Genomic DNA, 22,124 nt, shown 5'->3' on the forward strand with positions numbered 1-22,124 from the left:
AAGTATTGACAACTTTCCCCATTACTCATCAGCCTGAGAATCTAGGATATCATTTACCCATATAAGTGAAACCCAGGAAAAATAAAATTTCCATAAACCCCACATAAATCTAAAAAAATGAGCATCTTGGTCAATAGGAACCAAAATCCCATTAACCAACTTCGCCATCTCAAAATCCAAAAAACAAACACCTCCTTAAAATTTGAGCCTCCCTCCATTTCTTAAATTCTTTTGACTCTAGTAGTTTTTATATAATTCCACATGAAATAGTTATGAGTTGGTTTTTTCTGTATGGGAATCCCGAACCCAAATAGGAAGTGTAAACATATACTTTCTCAAGAGTTGCCAATGGGTCTATATAAGCACATAACTTGCACTAGATTTTGTCCCAGGGTATCTATACATGTTTTTGTGGTAAATTTGACTATGTCAACGTTTTTAAGAACTAGGCTGCCTAAAAACTGTTTTGGCTACTAGTTCACATTCCGACAGTCCGACCATCAGATCAGGCTCAGGTCCAAGTCTGGCAATGCTCCTTGGGTTCAGACTGCAGGAACTGAGCTGCAGCATAGAGCCCTCATAAGGTGTTGGATAATTCTTGGTGGAGATGCGAAGGATCACTAATTCACTATCTACTCCTTGTAACTGCATTTATCCCAAATCAATAGGTAGTGATATTAATTATTTTGAGACTTTCCTTGAAGCTGACTTAAAAGCAATTATTCATTAGCCTTCCCTTGTGGCCAGTAATATGCCTTGCACGCTGCCATACATTTGCAGTATTTGCATTTGTAAAAAGAGGCAAATTCATTGAATGATGTCTGTGCAATCGAATCTAGAAAACAAATAACCATTGCTATAGTACAAAATTCAGCCACCTCAACTTACAATTGCAGTTCATTACCAACCCCCCCCCCCCAAAAAAAAATAAAAAAATAAAAAAAAGAAAAAGAAAAAGAAAAAATCCAAGATCAGTGACACCTTAAACACATCTAAAATGTACAGCAAAGACGAAAGGAATACTTGCATCTGACAATGATTAAGATTTTCTACTGTTGATGAATATTTGTGAGAGAATCTTTTGAAATCTGCCAAGCAGGAAAAGAATTAAATTGATTGTATACATGGCACCATTTTGCATGTAAAACTAGTCACTTCAAACTGCACTACTAGCTTTTATTCCATCAGTTCACATTTGGCAAGTGTGCCAAACCAGGTTAACTTTCAGTTCTCGTATTGTGAATATGCAATTCTCTAAGCACCCCATCCACAACATGTAGTAGAGCTGATTCTGGATTTATAAGAAGAAGAACTGGATTTAATCTGTTAATGATAACAACAGTTTACGATTACAATGATCTCAAGGTTTTAGCAGTCCAAACACTGCCATATTTTACCTTCATGCACAAATTTAAGTCATTGGAGGCGGTGGTTGCACTAAACGTTGGTTTCCAAAAGTCCTAAGAAAAAAAATAGATCAAATATTTGATTGAGTTGTAGAAAATAAATGCCGGAGATAACTTGAAGGTGTTCAGACTCACTTAAGGTTCAATCCAGATTTTACTAAAAGGCTGTGTGGAACTTCACCAGTTAGATTATTGTTTTGGATGAAACTGAAAGGCAAAAGAAATGACAACTGTAAGTGTAAGCACATTGAGTCTCAAATAAGCCTTTAAGTCAAAATCCTCAATAAATAAAATAAATAATGCAGCACCAAGAAACTATACCCAAACAGTTGACAAATTGATTATATTGCACATGGAAGGGCATCGAGTCAAATTTAGCTAGCAGGCATGACTAAGGATAAGGTAAGAGTATCACTTCAGATAAGAGGAAGAAAATATAGTGATATGGAGATTTAAGTCCATGTGGTTGACTCTAGATGCTTCTTAAACCAGATCTCTGGCCATTCAACTACCACTTTCTCACAAGAGGAAGGAGAGAGATAGAAAAGAGAGGAAAATATAAATTGTAAAATGCATATAAATATGCATACTCCTAGGGGGAAAGAACTATGTAGTATGTACTTGTGACTGCTAATCTCAGGTTGTCAGCAAATCCAGTAAAAGGCACAATCCTCGTCCTGACTTCTAACCACCAAGGTATATCAACCAGAACCTCTATTTCTCCTCCTGGTTTGCCAACCAAAGCAGCAGCATAATTTGGAATTCCTATTAAAAGGAATGATAAGGCCATAGTAAGCTTCTCATAGGGGTTACCATTGCTTTGAAAAACCATGTATCCGGTACATCATGTAGGACAATGTTTCATGTGGAGTCCTAAACTGACTGACAAATAGATCAGATCCCATATGATGTACCAGATTCATGGTTTTCAAGTCATAGTACCCAATGTTTGAGAAGTTCATCACCAGAACTGCTGCCTAGATAGCAATTTTTATGGAAGTACCCAAAAAGTGAACACTAGGTGAACAAATCAACCAGTCAATGGTAGATGGGTTACAATATAAGGGATTTGGATGTATAAACCATCCAGGGAAAAAAAAGTGAAAAATAACATAAAGAAATAGCAACAAATATTCATGCAATGAAACAACTTTGCAGTCCAAAAGGCATGTATTTGATCTTTAGAGAATAGAACTTACAGTTCATGCAAATAAGCAATGTCCCCCAGCAATGTAGGAATCTCTCCACTGAACTGATTGTCCTCCAAATGCCTTCAGTGAGTGATGACAATAAATTATAAAGAGTGAAGATGTTGTTTGACAGTTTCCAAGACTTCCGACAAATGTGGATCATGCAAACCCACAGATAGAAGGGTGAAGAAATAAAGAAACAAGTATGAAAATTACATCATCACAGTCTAATAGTAAATGGGCTAGGCCTCTAGAATTTAACAGCCCATGACCATCTAAACTAATATGGTGCCTTAGGCTGTGTTTGGTTGCAATGCAAACACAAATATGTACACTGCATATTTACCCTTTTCTCGGTTCATGAATGCAAACACGGGTTCACATTTTAAACCATTTTTGCACTCATCTTGTTTGTTTGAAATTGGTGCAAAATGTGGGCCCATCATTAAATGCTGCAACTATCTTATGCTCCAATGCCTTAACTTTGGTCAAAAAGTTAATTATCAAAAGGAACACAATTGTATCCAAAAAAGAGGTACAGTAATGCTCTCTTCTCAGAGTACAAAAGTATCAGAAAATGCATTTTTGATCTGATAATCATTACTTTTTTACATATCAAACAAATGCTCACAAACATTAACCGGGGTACATAAATACCCCGGTTCAGCGTTTGTATCACAAACAAACAGAGCCTTACAAACAAGCATACTTTATGTTGTTACATAAAATATAAGCCAGGCATTAAAAGCAATGAAAGAGAAACCGTGACATACAATGTTTTCAGCATCTTTAATTGGCTCAAATCAGGTATTGGCCCCGACAAAGAATTGTTCCCAAGCCAGCTGTCCAGAAAACATAAGGACATTAATAAGAAAAGTCTGGAATACCAAATCATCTCTTCCCAAAGTAATTAAGTTTCAAGAACTTACATGTCAGTCAACGCAGTCAAATTGGCAATTTTAGGTGATAGAGATCCTTGAAGGCTCATGCTTGTGAGGTTTCTGAGAAAAATACCCTAAAAGTCTTTTAACAACAATTAAAGGATTGAAATGAGCCATAGAAAAGAAATCATGATTGTAAATCCCAACTTACAAAGCAACCACACGAGTCTGATTCCGGTTTCCTTCAGCGCAAATTACTCCAGTCCATGAGTATTGCTGAGGAAAACAAGGATCACCATTCCAATCAAGTGGAGGATTCAGTAGACTTCTTTTTACCTCTACCAAAGAAACTACTGCAATAGGCAACGGAATGTCATGTTAGAAAAACTTGTGTTTCATGATTTGGTAGTCAAAAGTACTTTTTTCCAGGAGTTCATCCCCATACTCAGGGGAGCCATGCACATATACATAATATGTGTGCCAATTTATCCTGATTGCCTAGTTGATATGCCACTTCTTGTATGGGCCATGGCCTAAGAATTGCAGTGGTAAGCAATCTAACAGCCCAATGTGGTACAACATTGAACCCTTATATCACAGTATACAATCTTTTTCCTAACTATGCACCTTATTTTTGTCTATACTTTGTCCAGCCAGTCATGTTAGCTCTAGACAAAATGGTTAGGTATGCCAAATTGGTATGACTTCAAGCTACATTCTCCATCTAAGAAACTACTAATCATGTATTCATGGTCTCCTGGAGAAGTTTGGAAATCCTTCTCGGAAAAGAAACCAGGTTTCCGGAACAAAGAGTAATGACACTTTTTCATACCATCTCGAGTAACAGTTCTTCTTCCAAGGGGCAATACATCAAAAATTTCTCCAGCATTGATCACGGGACCTAGAACCGATCCAGAGGAAGGAGCCAGAGTTATCTTCGTAAGGCCAGAGAGAGGCCATTTGGTTGCAAAAACAACAACACCAGTTGAAATCACATTTAGGTTGCTGTAGTATTCTATTCCATTTATGGCGATGTTCAATATTCTCGGGTTCCCCAGTGAACCATTATGATCATCCGCAAAGTACAGGGCAATATAATAGTTGGAGGCGGGAAGTGATCCTGGAGGCCATTGCAGTTCACTGTGGTTTCCTTGGTCAAATGTCAGCTTTGTGTTAAATACCTTCGAGGGTGGAAGGTTCCAAATACCAGAAACTGAGAGCTCCCTTAAGCTTTGAAATGGAGGACTAATCTCTCCAAATGGTTCCCAGTATCGATCAAATTTGTCATCAGGGAATCTGGAGTTTCAAGATCTCAAGCAAAAATTTTAGATAATTCTAGGCATGAGTAAAAGGAAAAGACAATACCTTATATACAGATTCCTATGGGGATGAAACCTGAATTAATTGCAAGTTACAACATAAACATAATACAGGGATTTCAAACCAAGTATGAATCGTAAACTACAGGATTTTATTTTACCTCAGCTAAGTATTTTTTTTCCTTTCATTTTCTTTTCCTTTTCTTATTTCTTTTTCTTATGGAGAAGAGTAGTACAATGCATTTGGAGTTGGTTATTTAGACTACAATTTATTTATAGATTACTGGTCTTTCTAGGGTTTACAAATAAAGTATACTAGGTTTTGCACTGTGCATAATTGTAACTGTACTCTTTCCCAAACTGAGCTGAGCCTTACTTACTAATCATAAAGGACAAATCTTAACACCACCCTGTTTAAAATATTTTTCCCTTTTTGGATTCTAGCTTGTTTCCGTGTATACTCTTTTCTTCCATAACAACGTAAAAGGAGAAAAGAAAACCATAGAAAGCATAACAAGATTGAACAAATTATACTCATCCACAAAAAAAAAAAAAAACAGATAGAACAAACTATGTCCTATAAAGGAGCGAGCACATAAAGCGCGAAATTAAAACTGAGGACTAAACAAACCAAATTCCAGTATACCTTTTGAATGAAGATAGAGAGATATAGCACAATCACTAACTCAGAAATTAAAAGATGAATAAAAAGAAGCATACATGCAGCTCCATAACCAGAATAAATAATGCCAAATCTTTCCCACAACTTACTTGATAGTTGGTCCTCTATATCCAAAACTGCTTCTTGCAATCAAATTCAAACCATGTTTCTTGAAATCGGTCAAATTATAAAGTGAATTGTCCAAATACACTACTTCCAAAGCTGAAAGAAACGGGTCTGAATCTGTATACGTGTTTGTAGCAACACAAACACTCATCGTCTTCCCAGTAGCAGCAAACACCCCTTCATAGTAAGACCACTTCCCTCTGGCGTAATCCTCCTTCGTGTTCACAATGCTCCAGAAGGTCCCATCGACAACCTGATCAAAGACCGGGGGTGAATCTCTGCCGTTGACTCCCCCGTAGAAGTATGTGGTTCGGACGAGGTATGTGACATTGCGGGTCACCGGAAGAACATAGCAGAATTTCCGTTGAGTACGGCCTTCGAGAGGGAAAGACCGGACGGTGGAGAGCGTCTTGACAAAGTAAGGGCTTTTGGGGATGATTACTGATCTGGGTACTCCAGAAAACACGTATTTGCTGTCGGGCGACCATGTTAGGCCGTCGATCACGGAGGATTTGTTGGCGCCACAGTCGATGAAGAAACCTGAAAGGAAGAAACAAAGAATCAATTCAGAGCTGAAATTTAAGTTCTGAGAGATGAAGGGGTTGTGTTTCAATGCCTACTACCTGTAGGAGGTGGGGGTTGAGAATGTACTGCAATGAAGAGAGAGCAGAAGAATAGATAGAGAAACGACATGGTTGCTTATGTGAAAGCATATGACATTGAGAAACGGAAAGAAAGATTTACAGATAGAAAGAGAGAAGCTAGGCTTTGAACCAGGTTCGAGGGAGAAATGAAAGCATGAAACAAGTCAGAGAGCATTTTCAATGGCGGGTTGGAATGAAGTCAATAACTGCAGCAGTTGTTAGGTGTAGTTTTAAATATTAACAATTATGTTACCATTGGCTCGAGTGACAATTTGGTTCCAAATTTTAAAATCAGACAATTCAGTAATCGAATTTGCGATAATTCGGTACCTAGTGTTGACAATGTGGCTTTATCGGTCCGCGATTCGGATAGGATCGTATTTCATATATATATATATATATATATATATATTAGTTTTATTTTAAAAATATATATATTATATATAAAATTTTTAATATATAAAATATCAGTTTTAATCTATCAAATTATTTTTAATTTTTATTTATTTTTTTTTACTTGAATTTTTTATCAAAAAATTCATTCACAAAATCAACCTAAACCAACCAGATCGATTTTATTTAATACTGAATTGGTTTTAATTTATTTTTTAGGTAAATCAACCAGATCGAATCAATTGAAAAAACATCAATAAATCGACCGAACCCGACTCATGAACAGCTGAAAGGAAGAGCGAATTATAGGCTTCTTGATTTATGAGATGGGACAAGGGTTAGTTGATTGGGTCGGAAGGGGAAGAGGAATCATTCCAGTTATGTCTGCTCCCTCTTCAGTCTTCATGAGCATCGAACACTCTAGCCCCCAAAGTTCCGTCTCATGACTTCTGGACGAGTTTTCCAAATACAGGCTGGCCTCGCCTGTATTCGTCCCATTTCCATCGTTTTCTTTCTTTTTCTTCGTTGTTATCACCACTTCCGACGAACATCAGAGGAGTTGCAGCGGTGAAACTCCTCAGTTGCTCTTGTTCGATTAACCCATTCCCAGGCATAAATCCATCGAATATTCGACCTCGTCCTATTCCCTCATCGTTCTCTCCTAACCTTCCATTGTTTTTGAAACTTTCTTTCCCCATCATTTTTGGTTAGTTTCTGTCAGCTGTCATTGTCTCCTCCGACCGGCGAAAACAGGGGAGTTGCAGTAGCAGATTCCCCCCTCATTCCACTCAAGTCTAGCGAACCCCATTGACTTATGGTCCGTTTTGAACTTTCGTTTGGCAGAGCTTCACACAATCCCCAGTCCCTAAAAACAGAGTTTGGGTTCAATTAGGTTTTAAGAGAGATCGACAAGTAAAAAGAAAATAGAGTAAGTTTAGTGAAGTATTTTTGTAATTTAACGCTTTTTGTTTTACAGCTAAGGGGTATTTGTCACAATGTAAAAGTTTAAAGGGTTTTATCGAAAAAAATGTAAAATTTTTGCCACGGACCCATATTTCACTAATTTCAGGGGGGTCCATATAATTTACCCTAAAAAATATACCTGTGTATGTGTTTCTTTTTTCAGAATCGATGATTTTGATTTATTTTTGAAACTTGCAATCAAAGAAAAAGAAAACAATTCACATGAAGAACTCCCTTTTAAGTCAGTTTTGGGTGTTGTGATGTTACCAGTTTACTTATTAAGATTACTTATAGAGAGACATTTTGGTGACGTTGTGTCATGTAAATGGTTGCTCTTTAAGATATATGAAATAAAGATAGTTTGTTTATTATGATAGTTTGTCATCTAACCTAAAACTTTGTTTATTATGAAAGTTTCATCATTGCACAAAATTACAAATACTTACAATGAAAGTGTTCCTGAAACTTCTATAATTAGGTGAATCCGGATCTCCTGCACATTCCTCCCTTAGAGGTGTCATGTCAGTACCCTCTCATTTGTGAATCTAACAAATCTAGCATGCGCAACATAATTTTTTTTTATTAATCAGGCTCGACAACTAATGATTTTCACGATAAAAAGGGCTTGCAACTCAAATAAGCTATAGCTGATCATTAAATGCCTTATATTTAAAACGTGGACCTTATCATTAAATGCATTATATTTTTTTATCACACGCTATTTATAAGAAGAGCACAAGTTTGTATCACAAAAATGGGTACAATAATGTGCTATTCTCATGATATAAGGATGTCATAAAAAACATTTTTGACATATTTTGTGGGTGTTTGGTACCGTGGTCAGACCACGATATATTATATTTTGAAATGCACTACACTAAATTAAGGTGTTCGCTTATCCTGTGGTGTGGATTCATCCACACTATCTCGTAGATGAGTCCACACCACAAGTCAATTTCTCATCCACATGTTTTTATCGTGGATTGATTCACACCACTGTAGATTTTTTTATCAATAATGATCCCATGCTTTACATAGTATGTTTTATTCAATTTATCTTACATTTTTATTAATGTTTTTGAACTGCCGTTGATTCGGATGGCCAAATCGTTTGGCTTGGAACTGTCCAAACAATAACTTCCGTTTTACCCCAAACTTGGACCTTAGTCAAAACCGTTGTATTGGTCAATGACCTGTTGAACCAGGCAATTGAACCGTCGACCCATTTAACCCGTTCAATAGTTTTTTACTGTTATTATTATTTTAATTAATTTTTGTATAATTTAATTTTGTTATCAGAATGGGCTGTTGTTTTGAACTAGATGGTCGAACCGTCAACCTGGGAACCGTCAGTGGTTTGCTAACCAAATAAACATTTTGGCCAAAATTCGATTTTGGTAAAAAAGGAACCGATCCCAATTTTTCCAGTCCAATCGTCTAGTTTGGTCTAGCTTTGAAAACCATGGAAAAAAGTAATAACATTTAATTGGATAAATGTGTACTTTATTATTTATTATTTTACAAGGTTTTTTAAACTGACCCAGAGAACGAATCGATCATGAGTTCGGTTCCCGGTCAAACAGTCGGCCCATTTTGATAGAAAAAATAAAAGTAATAAAAAATGATCAAAACTGTTGAACGGTTAGAATGGTTCAACCACACGGGTCAACAGTTTTCTACCAAATCAACATTTTTTTGCCAAAATTCTGTTTTGGCGAAAAAACAAAATCGGTCACCTGACTGGTTCCTAGTTTTTCCGATCCAGTCCGGTATTGAAAACCATGGAAAAAATAATAACATTTAATTGGATAAATGTACATTTTATTGTTTATATTTTATAAGGTTTTAAAAACTGACCCGAAGAACAAACCAATCAAGGGTTTGGTTCTCAGGTCAAACGGTCGCCCCATTCTGATAGAAAAAATAAAAAATAAAATAAAATAAAAAAACAAAAATGATCAAAACCGTCGAACAATTCGAATGGTTCAATTGCCCAAGTCAGTGGTTTGCTGACCAAATCAATGTTTTTTGGCCAAATTTTGGTTTTGGGAAAAAATGGAGGTAATTGGTTTTTCAGTTCGACTGTCCGATTTGGTCCAGTTTTGAAAACCATGTTACTATACATAAATAAATAGTAGTAATGTCAATTTGCCAATAACTTCATAAAACAATATTAGTAATATTATTAATAATATTTTTTATTAATTGATAAGTTTTGAATATTATTTTTATTAATATTATTAATCATTGTTTATTATTAGTAATTAGTAACAATATTATTAATTATTATCAAATATTATAAATATTATTATTAATATTGTTAATTATTGCTAACATTGTTTTATTAATCATTAATTATTAATATTCTTTTTATTAATATTAATTATTTTTTAATTATTATTTGTACTAATTTTAGTTAATATTAATATCACTATTTGTTATTAAATATTATTATTTTTATTTTTATTAATTATTAATATCATTTTTATTAAATTTTTTATAATTTATTAATTTTTTTCTATTATATATATTACTAAAAATAAAATATTATATTTTAATGATTAACGACATAGATAATCTCACATGTTGTAGTTGAGATGCATGGAATCAAACACATGATGTTGACAGAAATGTGTCACACTTTGTAGTGCCCATTAAGGTGTGATATGGTTGAGTACACACATTTTTGTCCATGGTGCATAACAACTATCTTGTTGGGGTGTGGTGTATTTTTATCCACACTGATGAAAACACACCACCTAATTTCTCTTCTACGTTACAGAACACCCTTAATCATTACTTTTTTGTATGGAAACTAAACACTCACAAACGTGAATTTTGGCATTTGTATTGTAAACAAACACAACCTTATGCTCAATTTGGAAAGGATACAAATACAAATATGTATGGTGCAGATACATACAAAATAATACAAAATATTAGGTTTGCACTCTATATATTTGCATTTGTACTACAAAGTTTGTACTTGCATTTGTACTCATTCCATACGAGAAACAAAGTTTGTAATATATTAATTGTTTAATACTTTATTTTGGTCTTTTTAATACGTGTTTGTTTTATGTCCAATACCTATAAGTCAAGCATGATATTCAAGAGAGTGACTTCCACCACCTGTTTGTCTTTTGTTTAACACTTGTTGAGTTGTTGTGATTTCCACCGTTTTTTTTGTTTTTTGTTTTTTTTTTAGGTAGAAATCATGGCTAATTACTAATTTATTATTCATCTAATCAAACAACATCGTCAGCGACTCTATTGGATAAGTAAAGATAAGGCTTGCCTACTTTTGAATTGTATTAGAATTAGTTTTTATATATTGCTCTACTTTTGCCTTTATGAGAGTTTCATTTAAACTCTTCCTTTTTCTTGCATTTAAACATTATCAATGCAATTCATTGTGAGTGTTCTTTTTCTCACTAAATTAAATTTTATTTTATGGTATCTGAACACCAAATGGTGTCCTGTAATAGCAACAATTCGTCCTCTTCTACTACCATAGCTATGACTGTTGGACAGTTTTGTATGCCCTTAGCTTCAATCAAAATGATGTACATTATGACTTTATTGTAAATGAATAAAAATGCATATTTGATTCATGTTCCCTTGGTATGTTTCTGTGTAATACCCTTAAACTGGACACTTGATGAGACTCATATTAGTTTAGAATGTTCACAGCCAATGGGTCGGTCTGAGGAGACCTATCCTGATAAGGCTAACACTAATGTGCCATCAAGCTGGTTGGGGTGGCCTGTCTCAACTGCCAAGGTGAGACCCTAGGCACATGCAATGCAGGATTAATTGAATCTTTGAACCGGACCAGATTTCCAGTATTGCCCTGGACCTTGGAAATTAATGGGCAAAATTGGAAAGTTACACCCGACCCCTAGACTTGATTATGATACTACACTGGGTGTCGGATTGAGCTGTCTTTGATGTACCAATCAGTGAGATCCTTAGCGGGGGTCAAAACCTGGGTATGTTGGGACAGTCTGAGAATTCATCTGAGTGGGTGATCATAGTGACAGGATTAGCCCATTTGTCGGACAAAGGTAATGGTCGGGGATGCACTCTCTCTGATGGAAACCAAGACTACCGGCAGCCGATTTCAATCGTTGAGATTTGTTTTGCAAAATATATTTTATATGAGATATAAAAGTATATATATTATGGTTTCTAAAATGTTTGCAAAAGGTTTTAATTCATATGATCCATATAAGTAGAGAGTGCAACACTGTTCCTTGCAGCCAAGGGAGAGGTCATCTCTTGTCGGGGCAGTGTATGATCATTATGGGCTGAGAGGTTGAGTGTAAGACCATTGAGGATAATACCTGATGGGCTAATCTTGCATCTGCCCGCAGTCCCTGGGTGTTACAAGGTGGCTTGGCCCAGAGACCACTTAGGGTAAGTGTTGGGCCCATATAGCCCATTTGATGGGTTTCAAAGTGTGCACTGTCCATAACTGTGTATTCGGCCAAGCCTTATAACAAAGGTTGGATTGAACCCATGTGGTTGATGTATAGATCAATTCTTTAGTCCCACGCCATACAAGAAAGCCCAATTAGGCAACAGTTATGAGGGCTAAGTGAGCACTGGACCTTAATAGGCCGAAAGCTCATTTCGAACTGGGTTATTTAATTAGTTAAATATGGGGCGAATTTTGAGATGGATTAGCAGATAGGATAGGGTCTTAACCCTATCCACTCAGAGAGTCCAGATCTAAATGTGATTTGGATTTGAAAACCTCCTAATAAGATTAGGAGAAGGCTGATCTAATCTACAGATAAGATAAGGGCTTATCCTTATCACCTAAAGGGATGTCTGATCCAAACATGATTTGGATCAGCAAGTCCTAATTGGATTAGGAGTTGATCCTTTAGAGTTACAAGAGAATGAAGGGGCGACAGCCTTTAGAAGACAGATATTCACATCATGTTTAGTGCTGAAATCACATAAGAAAGAAAACAGCAACCCTGCAGAATTCTTTCTTGTCGCCTACCTTGCCAGTTTGATCTCCAGTTCAGTGGGAGAAGTCAAGATTTGATCTTGATATCAGTTCTTTGTGAAAGAACTGGTAGGAAGTCGTGCTCACGTGTCATTTTGCTATTTCTTGCGAAAGACTAGGTTCTTGGAGAATAACTCTGTTGATTCTGCTCCATCCTGCACTGTGCCATCTTTAGTGGAAGCAGTCTTTGGATCCTTCATTGGGCGTGAACACCTCCATTGGGAGATATTACTTCTCCGTATCAGGTATAATTCTCTCTTACTGCTTTTGTTCAGATCTGGTTCAGTTTATGGTAAAAGATTGATCATTGAAAATATGATTTTCTAAATAGGGAATTCGATTCCCAATTGAAAGGGAGAGAAAACTTTTTGAAATTCGCCCACCTTATTTCGCAAGATTTGGGCGTCCATACGATGGATCTCTCATCCCTTCAATGACAAATGGAGAAACTCTCTCTATTCATGTACCATCTTCAACATTGAATTTTGGGCAACTTGTGACAATAAAGTTGGTACTTTTCCTTATCCATCTCAGACCATTCAAGAAGATGAAAAATCTATTCCAAATCCCGCCTACATACAGTGGAGAAAATAGGATCAACTCTTATAGAGTTTGATGCTCTCACCGATCTCATAAAGCATTATTGGGCAAGTAATTGGATGCACCACCACTTAAATTGCCTGGCATACTCTAGAAAAACTATTTGCCTCTCATTCTAGAGTTAGAATCATGCAATTACACACTGCATTGATGAGTTTGATGAAAGTTAATCTCAGTATGAATGAATATCTCCATAAAGCTAAAGCTATTTCAGACAAATTAACAATGGCTGGTCAAACGGTTTCAGATTATGATCTTGTGATTCGCAATGGACTAGGTTCAGACTATGAATCTTTTATCACATCTATAAGTACTCAACCTAAAGAATTTTCTTTTGATGATTTACAAGATATGTTATATAATCATGAGATTAGGTTGGAAGCTTTGAATATTCACCCTGAAACCAACATCTCCAATATCCACGTTGCTCAGCATGGACAACAACAAGAAAAATCATGATATAATAAAAATAAAGGGCAAGCAAATAAAGCACAACAATAGAATTTCAATAACAAGAAGCCTCAATTTGATGATGGAAACATGGGATTCTCTCCTATGATTTGCCAAATCTGTAAGAAGAAAAACCACATTGCAAGGAACTATTACTTCAGGTATCACAAACCTTCTATTAATGATGGAAGTTGGCATCTGAACTTAGGAGCTACAAACCATCTTACATCAGATCTTTCCAATCTAAAGCTTCATTATGAATATACTGGAGTATATCAAATTCGCATTGCAAATGGGGCAGGTTTGCAAATCAAGAATATTGGTTCGTCTACTTTACAAACCTTTTCACGTTCTCTTGTTCTCAATAATGTTTCAGAAGTTACAAAGAATCTCTTATCTGTAGTGCACTTTTCAACAAATAAAAATGTGTTTTTTGAATTTCATCATCATTTCTTTGTTGTGAAGGACCGAGAAATGAAGAAAATTCTTCTACAAGGGCCAAATAACAATGGACTTTATCAATTGTAGCTAGGAAAATCAAAGGAGAATTTTGCCTTTGTTGAGGAATGTGCAACCTTTGATACATGGCATTAATGATTAGGACATTTTTCTCCAAGTATAGTATGGCAAGTGGTTACTAAAAATAGACTACTAGTTAGTTCAAATAAGTCAATGTTGTTCTGCCCATCTTGTCTCATGGGCAAAAGTCATAAGTTGCCCTATGTTTCTAGTGGTTCTTCTATATCTTCACCTTTATAGTTAGTACTTATTGATCTTTGGGGATCAGCCTTGTTACCTCTCATGATGGTTATAAATACTATATAAGTTTTATTGATGACTTCACCAAATATTTGTGGATTTTCCCTTAAAGCAAAAATCAGATGTTCTCAATGTTTTCTTAAATTTCAAGGCTAATGTTGAGAATATTCTTAGGACCAAAATAAATGCATTGCCAACTGATGGTGATAGTGAATTTCACAAGATTTTGCCTGTCTTAGAGTAATATGGGATAACACATCGTCTTACTTGTCCTCACACATCTGGGCAAAATGGTTGTGTTGAATGATGACATCGTATTATTGTGGAATATGGTTTGACTCTTCTTGCTTGAGCTTATATTCCAATGATTTACTGATGGGATGCTTTCTCTGGCGATGCTTATCATTACAACCGGATGCCTACACGAATTCTTGGTACAAGTCTCCATATGAGAAATTGTTTCATGAAAAACCAAATTATAGCTTTCTCAAGATGCTTGGTTGTTAATGCTTCCCTTATTTAAGGCCATACAACAAAAATAAATTGGGTTTCAAATCCACACCTTGCATCTTCTTGGGCTATAGCACAAATCATCATAGCTACAAGTGTTATGATTCTTCCAATGGGCTGGTATGTATCTCGTCATGTGCTATTCAATGAACATCACTTTCCCTTCAAAGAAATGGCTTCGCAATGTAATGAACCCTCTTTGCTCCTACTACCCCTACACTTTCCATTCAATCAATCATTTTACCCAAACTACTCAGCCACATTACACCACCTGTACCTGTATCCTCGCCTTCTATAGAACTACTTACAACACCTTCCCTAACCCAATCAATCCCATCTATTGCCACTAAACCTGTAACCTTACCAATACACCTAAGCCCATCTCCTACTCATTCACCTTTCATTGAAATGTGCACCTCTCATCACCAACCATCTTCCTCTTCAACCATTCATACAGAGCCACCACCAACCAATGTTCATCCTATGACCAATCGTGCTAAAAGTGGTATCTTCAAGCCTAAACTATATATTGCCCCCACATACCCACCTATTGAGCCCATTTTTGAACCTTCCACCGTCAAACAAGCCCTCCAAGACTAGAATTGGTGCTTGGTCATGAAAGAATAATTTGAAGCTTTGCAATGTAGCCACACTTGTATTCTTGTAAATCATCCCACTAACCATAATGTCATTGGATCCAAATGAGTTTTCCATTTGAAATGTGGTTCTGATGGCAACATACAACGGTACAAAGCTCATCTTGTAGCCAAGGGGTTTTCACGACAAGAAGGAGTAGATTATCATGAGACATTTAGTCCTGTTGTTAAGCCCCCCACAATTAGACTCTTACTTTCTATTGTTGTCTCCAAAGGTTGGCCCATCCATCAAGTTGATGTGCAAAATGCATTTTTACATGGAGATCTAGTTGAAACTGTCTATATGGAGCAACCTTTAGGCTTTAAAGATGCTGCAAATCCCAACCATATTTGCTTGTTAAAGTGTTTTCTTTATGGATTGAAACAAGCCCCACGGGCTTTGGTACAACAAGCTTATAGATTTTTTACACACATGTGGATTCGCCTACTCTCGAGCTGATCACTGATTGTTTTATAAACATGCTGATGACGATTTTCTTTTTATACTTGTTTACGTTGATGATATTCTCATCATAGGGACTAACATTTCTCTTGTCTCATATTTTATTTACTCCTTTATCTCTCAATTTGTTGTTAAAGATCTTGGTGACATTCATTATTTTTTGGGTGTAAAAGCAACACATCTTCCAAGTGGTATTTTTCTTACACAACATAAATACATTATTGTTTTGCTCACAAGTGCTAACATGCTCGATGCCAAACCAACTCGTACATCATTATCCTCTGCTTCTATGTTGTGTACTAAGACCAATGAACCATTTTTTTTTATGTCACTCTGTATTGGCAAATTGTGGGAGCTCTTCAGTATCTCTAATTGACCAGACCATGCATAGCTTTCTCTGTCAACATATGCATAACCCCACCATTGCTCATTGGACTAATGTGAAACGCCACCTTCGCTGTCTAAAGGCCACCATGCATTATGGGTTTTGTGTAACTCCATCATTAACTGGTGTTGTATTCACCTTTTCGGATGCTGATTAGGCAGGAGATTCAGTGGATTGCAAGTCCCAAAGTGGGTTTTGTATCTACCTAGGTAGCAAATTGGTTTCTTGGTTCTCTAAGAAATAAACAATTGTTTCCAGATCCAATATTGAGAATGAATATAAGAGCCTCGCTTTTGCTACTGCTAAAACTTTATAGATTCGCTCTTTGCTACACGAAATTGGATTCTCTCTTCAGTCAGCTCCAACATTATTTTGTGTGTGATTTTGTTGCCAAAAAGTAGCGCCTCGTTTAGCATGTTTCACCCGCCGATTAGATTGCAGATGGCCTTACCAAGGCTCTTACCTTCAATCATTTCTCCTTTCCTCGGTCCAAGTTAAATGTGCAATGTCCATATATGATTTGAGGGGTGATATTAGATAAGGAAAGATAGGGCTTACCTGGAATCTGGATTGGGTAGAATTTGAATTGTATTAAAATTAGTTTTCCAATATTCCTCTATTTTTGCCTTTATCCTAAATAATGAGAGTTTCATTCAAACTCTTCATATTTCTTGTATTTAAACCTTAGAAATGCAATTCAAATTCTAAGCTCTAATCTTTTTTTATCTCTCTTGTACTATGTTTTTTTAGCACGCTTGACGACTAATTGAGCTTAACTTGCAATCACTCGTCATTGGCGTCATTGGTGAACCAGTTGATGTCTCAATGGTCATGGTCCATTTAAGGTGGGCGGGGCTAAGGCTAAAGCATGCTACTTGGAACCTAGAACATGTGGAGCCTAGATATAAGCTGCCCTTGTATATATATGTTGTTCATACTTTGGACGAAATATGTGACAGTTTCTTGGTTTCTGCATGGGCATACAAGTTCACTGTTAAATATCTATTTATTGAAATCGAATAGAGAAGATCGGTTAAATACCTTGATCATTGATCCTAGTGGTGTTTCGTTGATATTTAAGAAAATCAAGGGAAAGATCGAGGTGAGAATTGTCTCAGGCATTCGGTTCTCTAAAGTTAGAAGCCTTATCCCATGTTTTTCTTTCTGGTAGGGTTATTTAGTTAGTTGGAGAAAGATTTGATGAAAGAGGAGAAGAATAAACCTTTAATCATGTTTTTTGTTTGATTTAAAATCTAATGTTTTTGTTTGAAATGCCTGTCAATATCACTAGCAAATGCTAGATTCACTCATGATAGGGTGTTAATATGGCACCCTTTAATTTGATGTATACGAAAATCCACAAGAATGAATGTTCAGGAGATCTAGACTCATGAAAGTAGACCACCTGCATCCCTATATACAGTTCTTTGGCTTGCATATCTATTATTACTAGTGTAAGAACATGTGCTATGCAAATGTGCAAATAAATATTAATCATATGAACTTTTCATGACTGGGATCCAAAACAAATATACGCTTTATGTAGTATATATGCATACACCATTGTTTGCTTAGAATGGTGCATGTTAATTTACTTTGTCACACATGTTTTGTTAATAGAAATTATCAAAATATCAAATATCAAAGGTCAGTGCTACACAAAATGCTATGGATTTGGGAGAATGAAGATTATCAAAGCTTTAGATACTTGCTTTGTATTGTGTGCGGTCATAAAAGGTAATTCCAAACACCACATATCATATATATGGTTTACACTTATTTGGACATGTCTATAGCACATGCTCTTACACTAGCATTCATAAAAAATAATGAAGTTTTCAAATTTTATTGCAAAATAACAGTACCATTTCCCAAGGTTGTTATTGCTTAGAATTGTTGCTACACACACAACTCCTTTAAGCTCTATATATGTTGATACTTATAAATTAAAATTGGTTTTTATCTTAAAAAAACATTAAACATTGGACTATTTAAGCTCAACCACCAATTCAATTTCACTTTTTGTTTTTTGTTTTTTTTTTTTTCTCGCAAAAACTGGAAAATAATGGCTCTGGTTAGCTAAGGGTTAAACTTGAGCTATATCAGATTTGGCTTCTTTTTTTTTTTTTTGTCAAAATTTAAATGATCTTGGCCTGAAACCTAAATTCAAAACAGTGTAAAATGGTAACTTGTGCCAACACAAATTGCACCCTTACCGTTAGTAGGGTTGTCAATGGACTATTCTGGATTGGACCCATTCAAATCAAAATCAATTTGAATGGGTTGAATGGACCAACAAAATATATTGAACTGAACCAGTCTAGACTTAATGGTCCAAAGTATTTACTGAATTGAATTAGACCTGATCCATCTATAATGGATTTATATTTGGATTCAGTCAGATTGAACCAATATCTAGTCCATGGATGAAAAGATTAGAATATATATAGGTGTCAATGAACTAAGTTTGGATCGAAACAAAAATCTAGATTAAAACCAATACAATTTGACCACTCCAAAATATTTATTGGATTGGATTGAACATAATCCATTTATATTGAACTCATATCGGTGCAAATCTGATCCAATAGGCACCCGTATTCGTTAGTGCACCAGTATACACACTGTATGGGTCTCTTCTAAGTTTATATAAAAATGAAAAGCTTCCTTGATTAAGACAGAAAATGATACATTAACGATATTCAATCCCTCAATTCTTAATTATCTTTGTGTTGTCTCTGAGGTAGTTGGACCAGCCGATCAGATGGGTCCAGAAAACTGGGCCCCACGAGGATTGAAGCCTACTAATTCAAGGGCAGGTCAAGTTGTGTGACATTATCACATACTTCTAGTCATATAATACTAGTAAACAACAAGTTCATGCAATTCTTGGATACCTCACCTTATGACGTGATGAAATCAATGTCTATTATTATTTTTTGAATGTGTATTTTCATGGGGGCCACCGAGAGGTATCCAAAGAGTTGCTTTAACTTCTTGTTTACCAGCATTTCTCTATTTATGCAACAACTTCTGATGGCTTAATTTTTGGCCTAAGCAAGTTGACATGTCCACATTCGTAAGTTAGTTTCTTTTTCTTTCTTGTTTTGTTTTTAGGGCGTTAGTGATGCAGGTGTAATACTGTGCCAATTTGGCAAGTGAGGTGGAGAGTCTACTTTATACAGTTTAAAGTTTAAACCCAAGCTTATCGTTAGGAGAGATGCCTTACGACCAAGGTTTTGAAAAATCATACCGGACATGGAACCGTTTTAGAGACTTGTTATTGGGTCGAACAATCCGATCATTCGGTTCAAATGGATGGTTCATTATGATTTTTTTTTAAATAAAAAGTTTAAAAAATAATTAAAATAAAAAGGTCAAAAACTAGTGTTGGGTTAATAGGTTGTTGGATCAATTAGCCGGGTCAATGGGTCATTGACCAAATCACCGGTTTTTGGCTTAGGAGCAGTTTAAAGGTAAATGGAACTAGAGGTGTAAAGTGGGCCATGACGGGCCGGTATGGCATGACTCACGGGCGAAAATTTTGGGGGTCTGCCTGACACGACCCACAGCCCACAGCCCAGGCCCGCCACCGTGCCGTGGGCCAGGTTGGTCCATGGGCCAAGCCTTGGCTCAAATCGGGCCATGGACCTGGCCAAAGCTATTTTTGCCTATTTATTAAAAAAAAAACTTAAAATTTAAATTTTATATGAATTTTGATGTATACAATTGTTTATATATACAATAATTAAATAATTAGTATAATAAAATTGAAAAAAAATGTTTATTTTATTAATGTATTATATACTATATATTATTATATAATTATAATTTATATAATATATTATATATTATATAAATATTATGTATGTATATGTATATATATAAATAGTATATATGGGTCATGCCGGCCCGTGGACTTCAAACCCCAGGCCCAGTACGGTACGGACCATCGTGCCGGGCCTGGCACGGCCCATGGACTGTCGTACCATGTCGAACTGAGCTACGGGCAGCATGACCCGATTTACACCTCTAAATGGAATCAATTGTCTGGCGAGTTCCCGGGTTAATTAGTACAATATGGTTTTCAAAACCATGCTTACAACCAATTCGACATCGGATGGACGATAATACTTGATTGTTATACTGTGGTCAAATGAAAGTTTCCGACCACTTGTTGCTTTTATATCTAAACTCTAAAACCTAAACCTGGCCCTTGAAACTCAAATCTTAAATCCTAAAATTAAGTATAAAATGGCTTTAGTGAAAAACATGTCCTCTAATCGAGTAAGAGCTTGGATTGATGTGAGTAGGAGTGTCAATCCAATCATTTGAATACTTTGGACCATTTTAGACCGGTCCAGTTCAATGTATAAACAAAGATTTTTAAAACCGCACTCAGACAATGAACTGGAGAGGTCCGATTCTTGGGTTAAACTGTCTAATTATTCGAATCAAACGAATGGTCCATTCTAACAAAAAAATAAAAATAAAAATCAGCCAAATCATTAAACGGTTCAAATGCTTGGGTCAACAATTTATTGACTAAATCAATGGTTTTTGAGGAAATAACAGTGATGGGGTAAAATGGAACCACTCACCGGCTTTTCTAGTACGACCATATGCGATCTGATTTTGAAAACCATGGTATAAACTATACAGTTTGTTCAAAGTGATTTTAATTTAGATTGGTTCTAACCGAACCTGATCTATTGACATTTGTATTCTTATTTTCTAATAATGAACCAAATTAATGGTTTATATATATTTATATACCGACCAAATTAATTTTGATTTAGAGAGATCCAACCCAAAACCGGTAAAACCGGTCTATTGACTGCACTAGGTGAGATGTGAGAGTCATGTGTTTCTGTGTGGCGCTGATCCTGGAATCACAAGCTGAGAGATGTCTAACGGCGCCTGTTCTTAAATGCACTAGTCCGTTGGCAATTAAATGTATGATGTGATCTTGTTTTCTTTAAATAAAAAGAACAGGAAAATTCTGGAATTTATCACGCGACATTTACAGAAATACCCTTTTGGTGATGCTATTTTGAAATTCAACTGATCAACTCCCACTGTCCATTGGCGCTGCTTTGTTCCAACTCTGAAACCTTTGTACCGTTGGTCCTTTGATCACAACAAGTAGTCACGTGGCTAGCCAACTGCGATCCCAACAGTAAATGGAATAGGGCAAACACTAAGGAAAACTTACATGGTGTTTGGAAGCATGGTCATTTTTTGGGACTGATTTTCAAGAAAAAACACCTATACTTTTAAGACCCATCTTTCACAAAAAAATGTTTATGTCACGTAGTCAGTGAGCAAATATTATGATGGTTAGGAAGATGTGATTTTCATCACCATTTTTCATGTATGTGCTAACAGGTAAACACCACATAATACATCAGTTAACCGTTGGGGGAAACGGTTCATCGATTCGTTTCATGCATTGATGGGTCCCAATTTTCGAGGCATGCCTGATTTTTTAATAATCGGCTGAACCAAACAATAAGATACGTAGACATTTGTTGAAACGCCTATGTGAATCCGACGTAGCACCATTTTTTTGAAAAATGGTCACGGTTCCAAACATCCCCTTACTTACAAGATGCCTTATTTATTTTCAAACAGAAAAGTTAAAATTGTTCCCAGGCTAAAAACCATTTTTATGATTTCATGTTATTTGGTTTGTTTGCAATACAATCTCGTATGCATT

At 35.9% G+C, this 22,124-nt stretch overlaps 1 protein-coding gene across 4 annotated transcripts; it reads right to left on the reverse strand.

Moving 5' to 3' along the window:
• Positions 1-796: 796 nt before the first annotated feature.
• Positions 797-6,547, reverse strand: LOC148879285 (putative LRR receptor-like serine/threonine-protein kinase At1g67720). 4 transcript variants are annotated; one of them, XR_016104165.1, is made up of 10 exons: positions 6,207-6,408; positions 5,568-6,123; positions 4,310-4,773; positions 3,689-3,830; positions 3,526-3,611; positions 3,370-3,438; positions 2,606-2,677; positions 1,542-1,613; positions 1,398-1,460; positions 797-1,323 (listed from the first exon to the last, which is right to left on the reverse strand). XR_016104165.1 is itself a non-coding variant. In XM_088960787.1 (10 exons), the coding sequence occupies exons 1-9, from the start codon at positions 6,274-6,276 to the stop codon at positions 1,412-1,414; spliced, it is 1,566 nt and encodes a 521-aa protein (XP_088816913.1). In that variant the 5' UTR covers positions 6,277-6,547; the 3' UTR covers positions 797-1,291; positions 1,398-1,411. The 4 variants fall into 4 exon arrangements, 3 of the variants coding, with proteins under 3 accessions (XP_088816913.1, XP_088816915.1, XP_088816914.1); XM_088960787.1 differs by having other exon boundaries at positions 797-1,291; positions 3,526-3,597; positions 6,207-6,547; XM_088960789.1 differs by having other exon boundaries at positions 3,526-3,597.
• Between the last annotated feature and the right edge of the window lie 15,577 nt (positions 6,548-22,124).

This window comes from Nelumbo lutea, chromosome 1 (assembly GCF_056320005.1).
Source record: "Nelumbo lutea isolate HS-2025 chromosome 1, American lotus-T2T, whole genome shotgun sequence".
NCBI lineage: Eukaryota > Viridiplantae > Streptophyta > Magnoliopsida > Proteales > Nelumbonaceae > Nelumbo > Nelumbo lutea.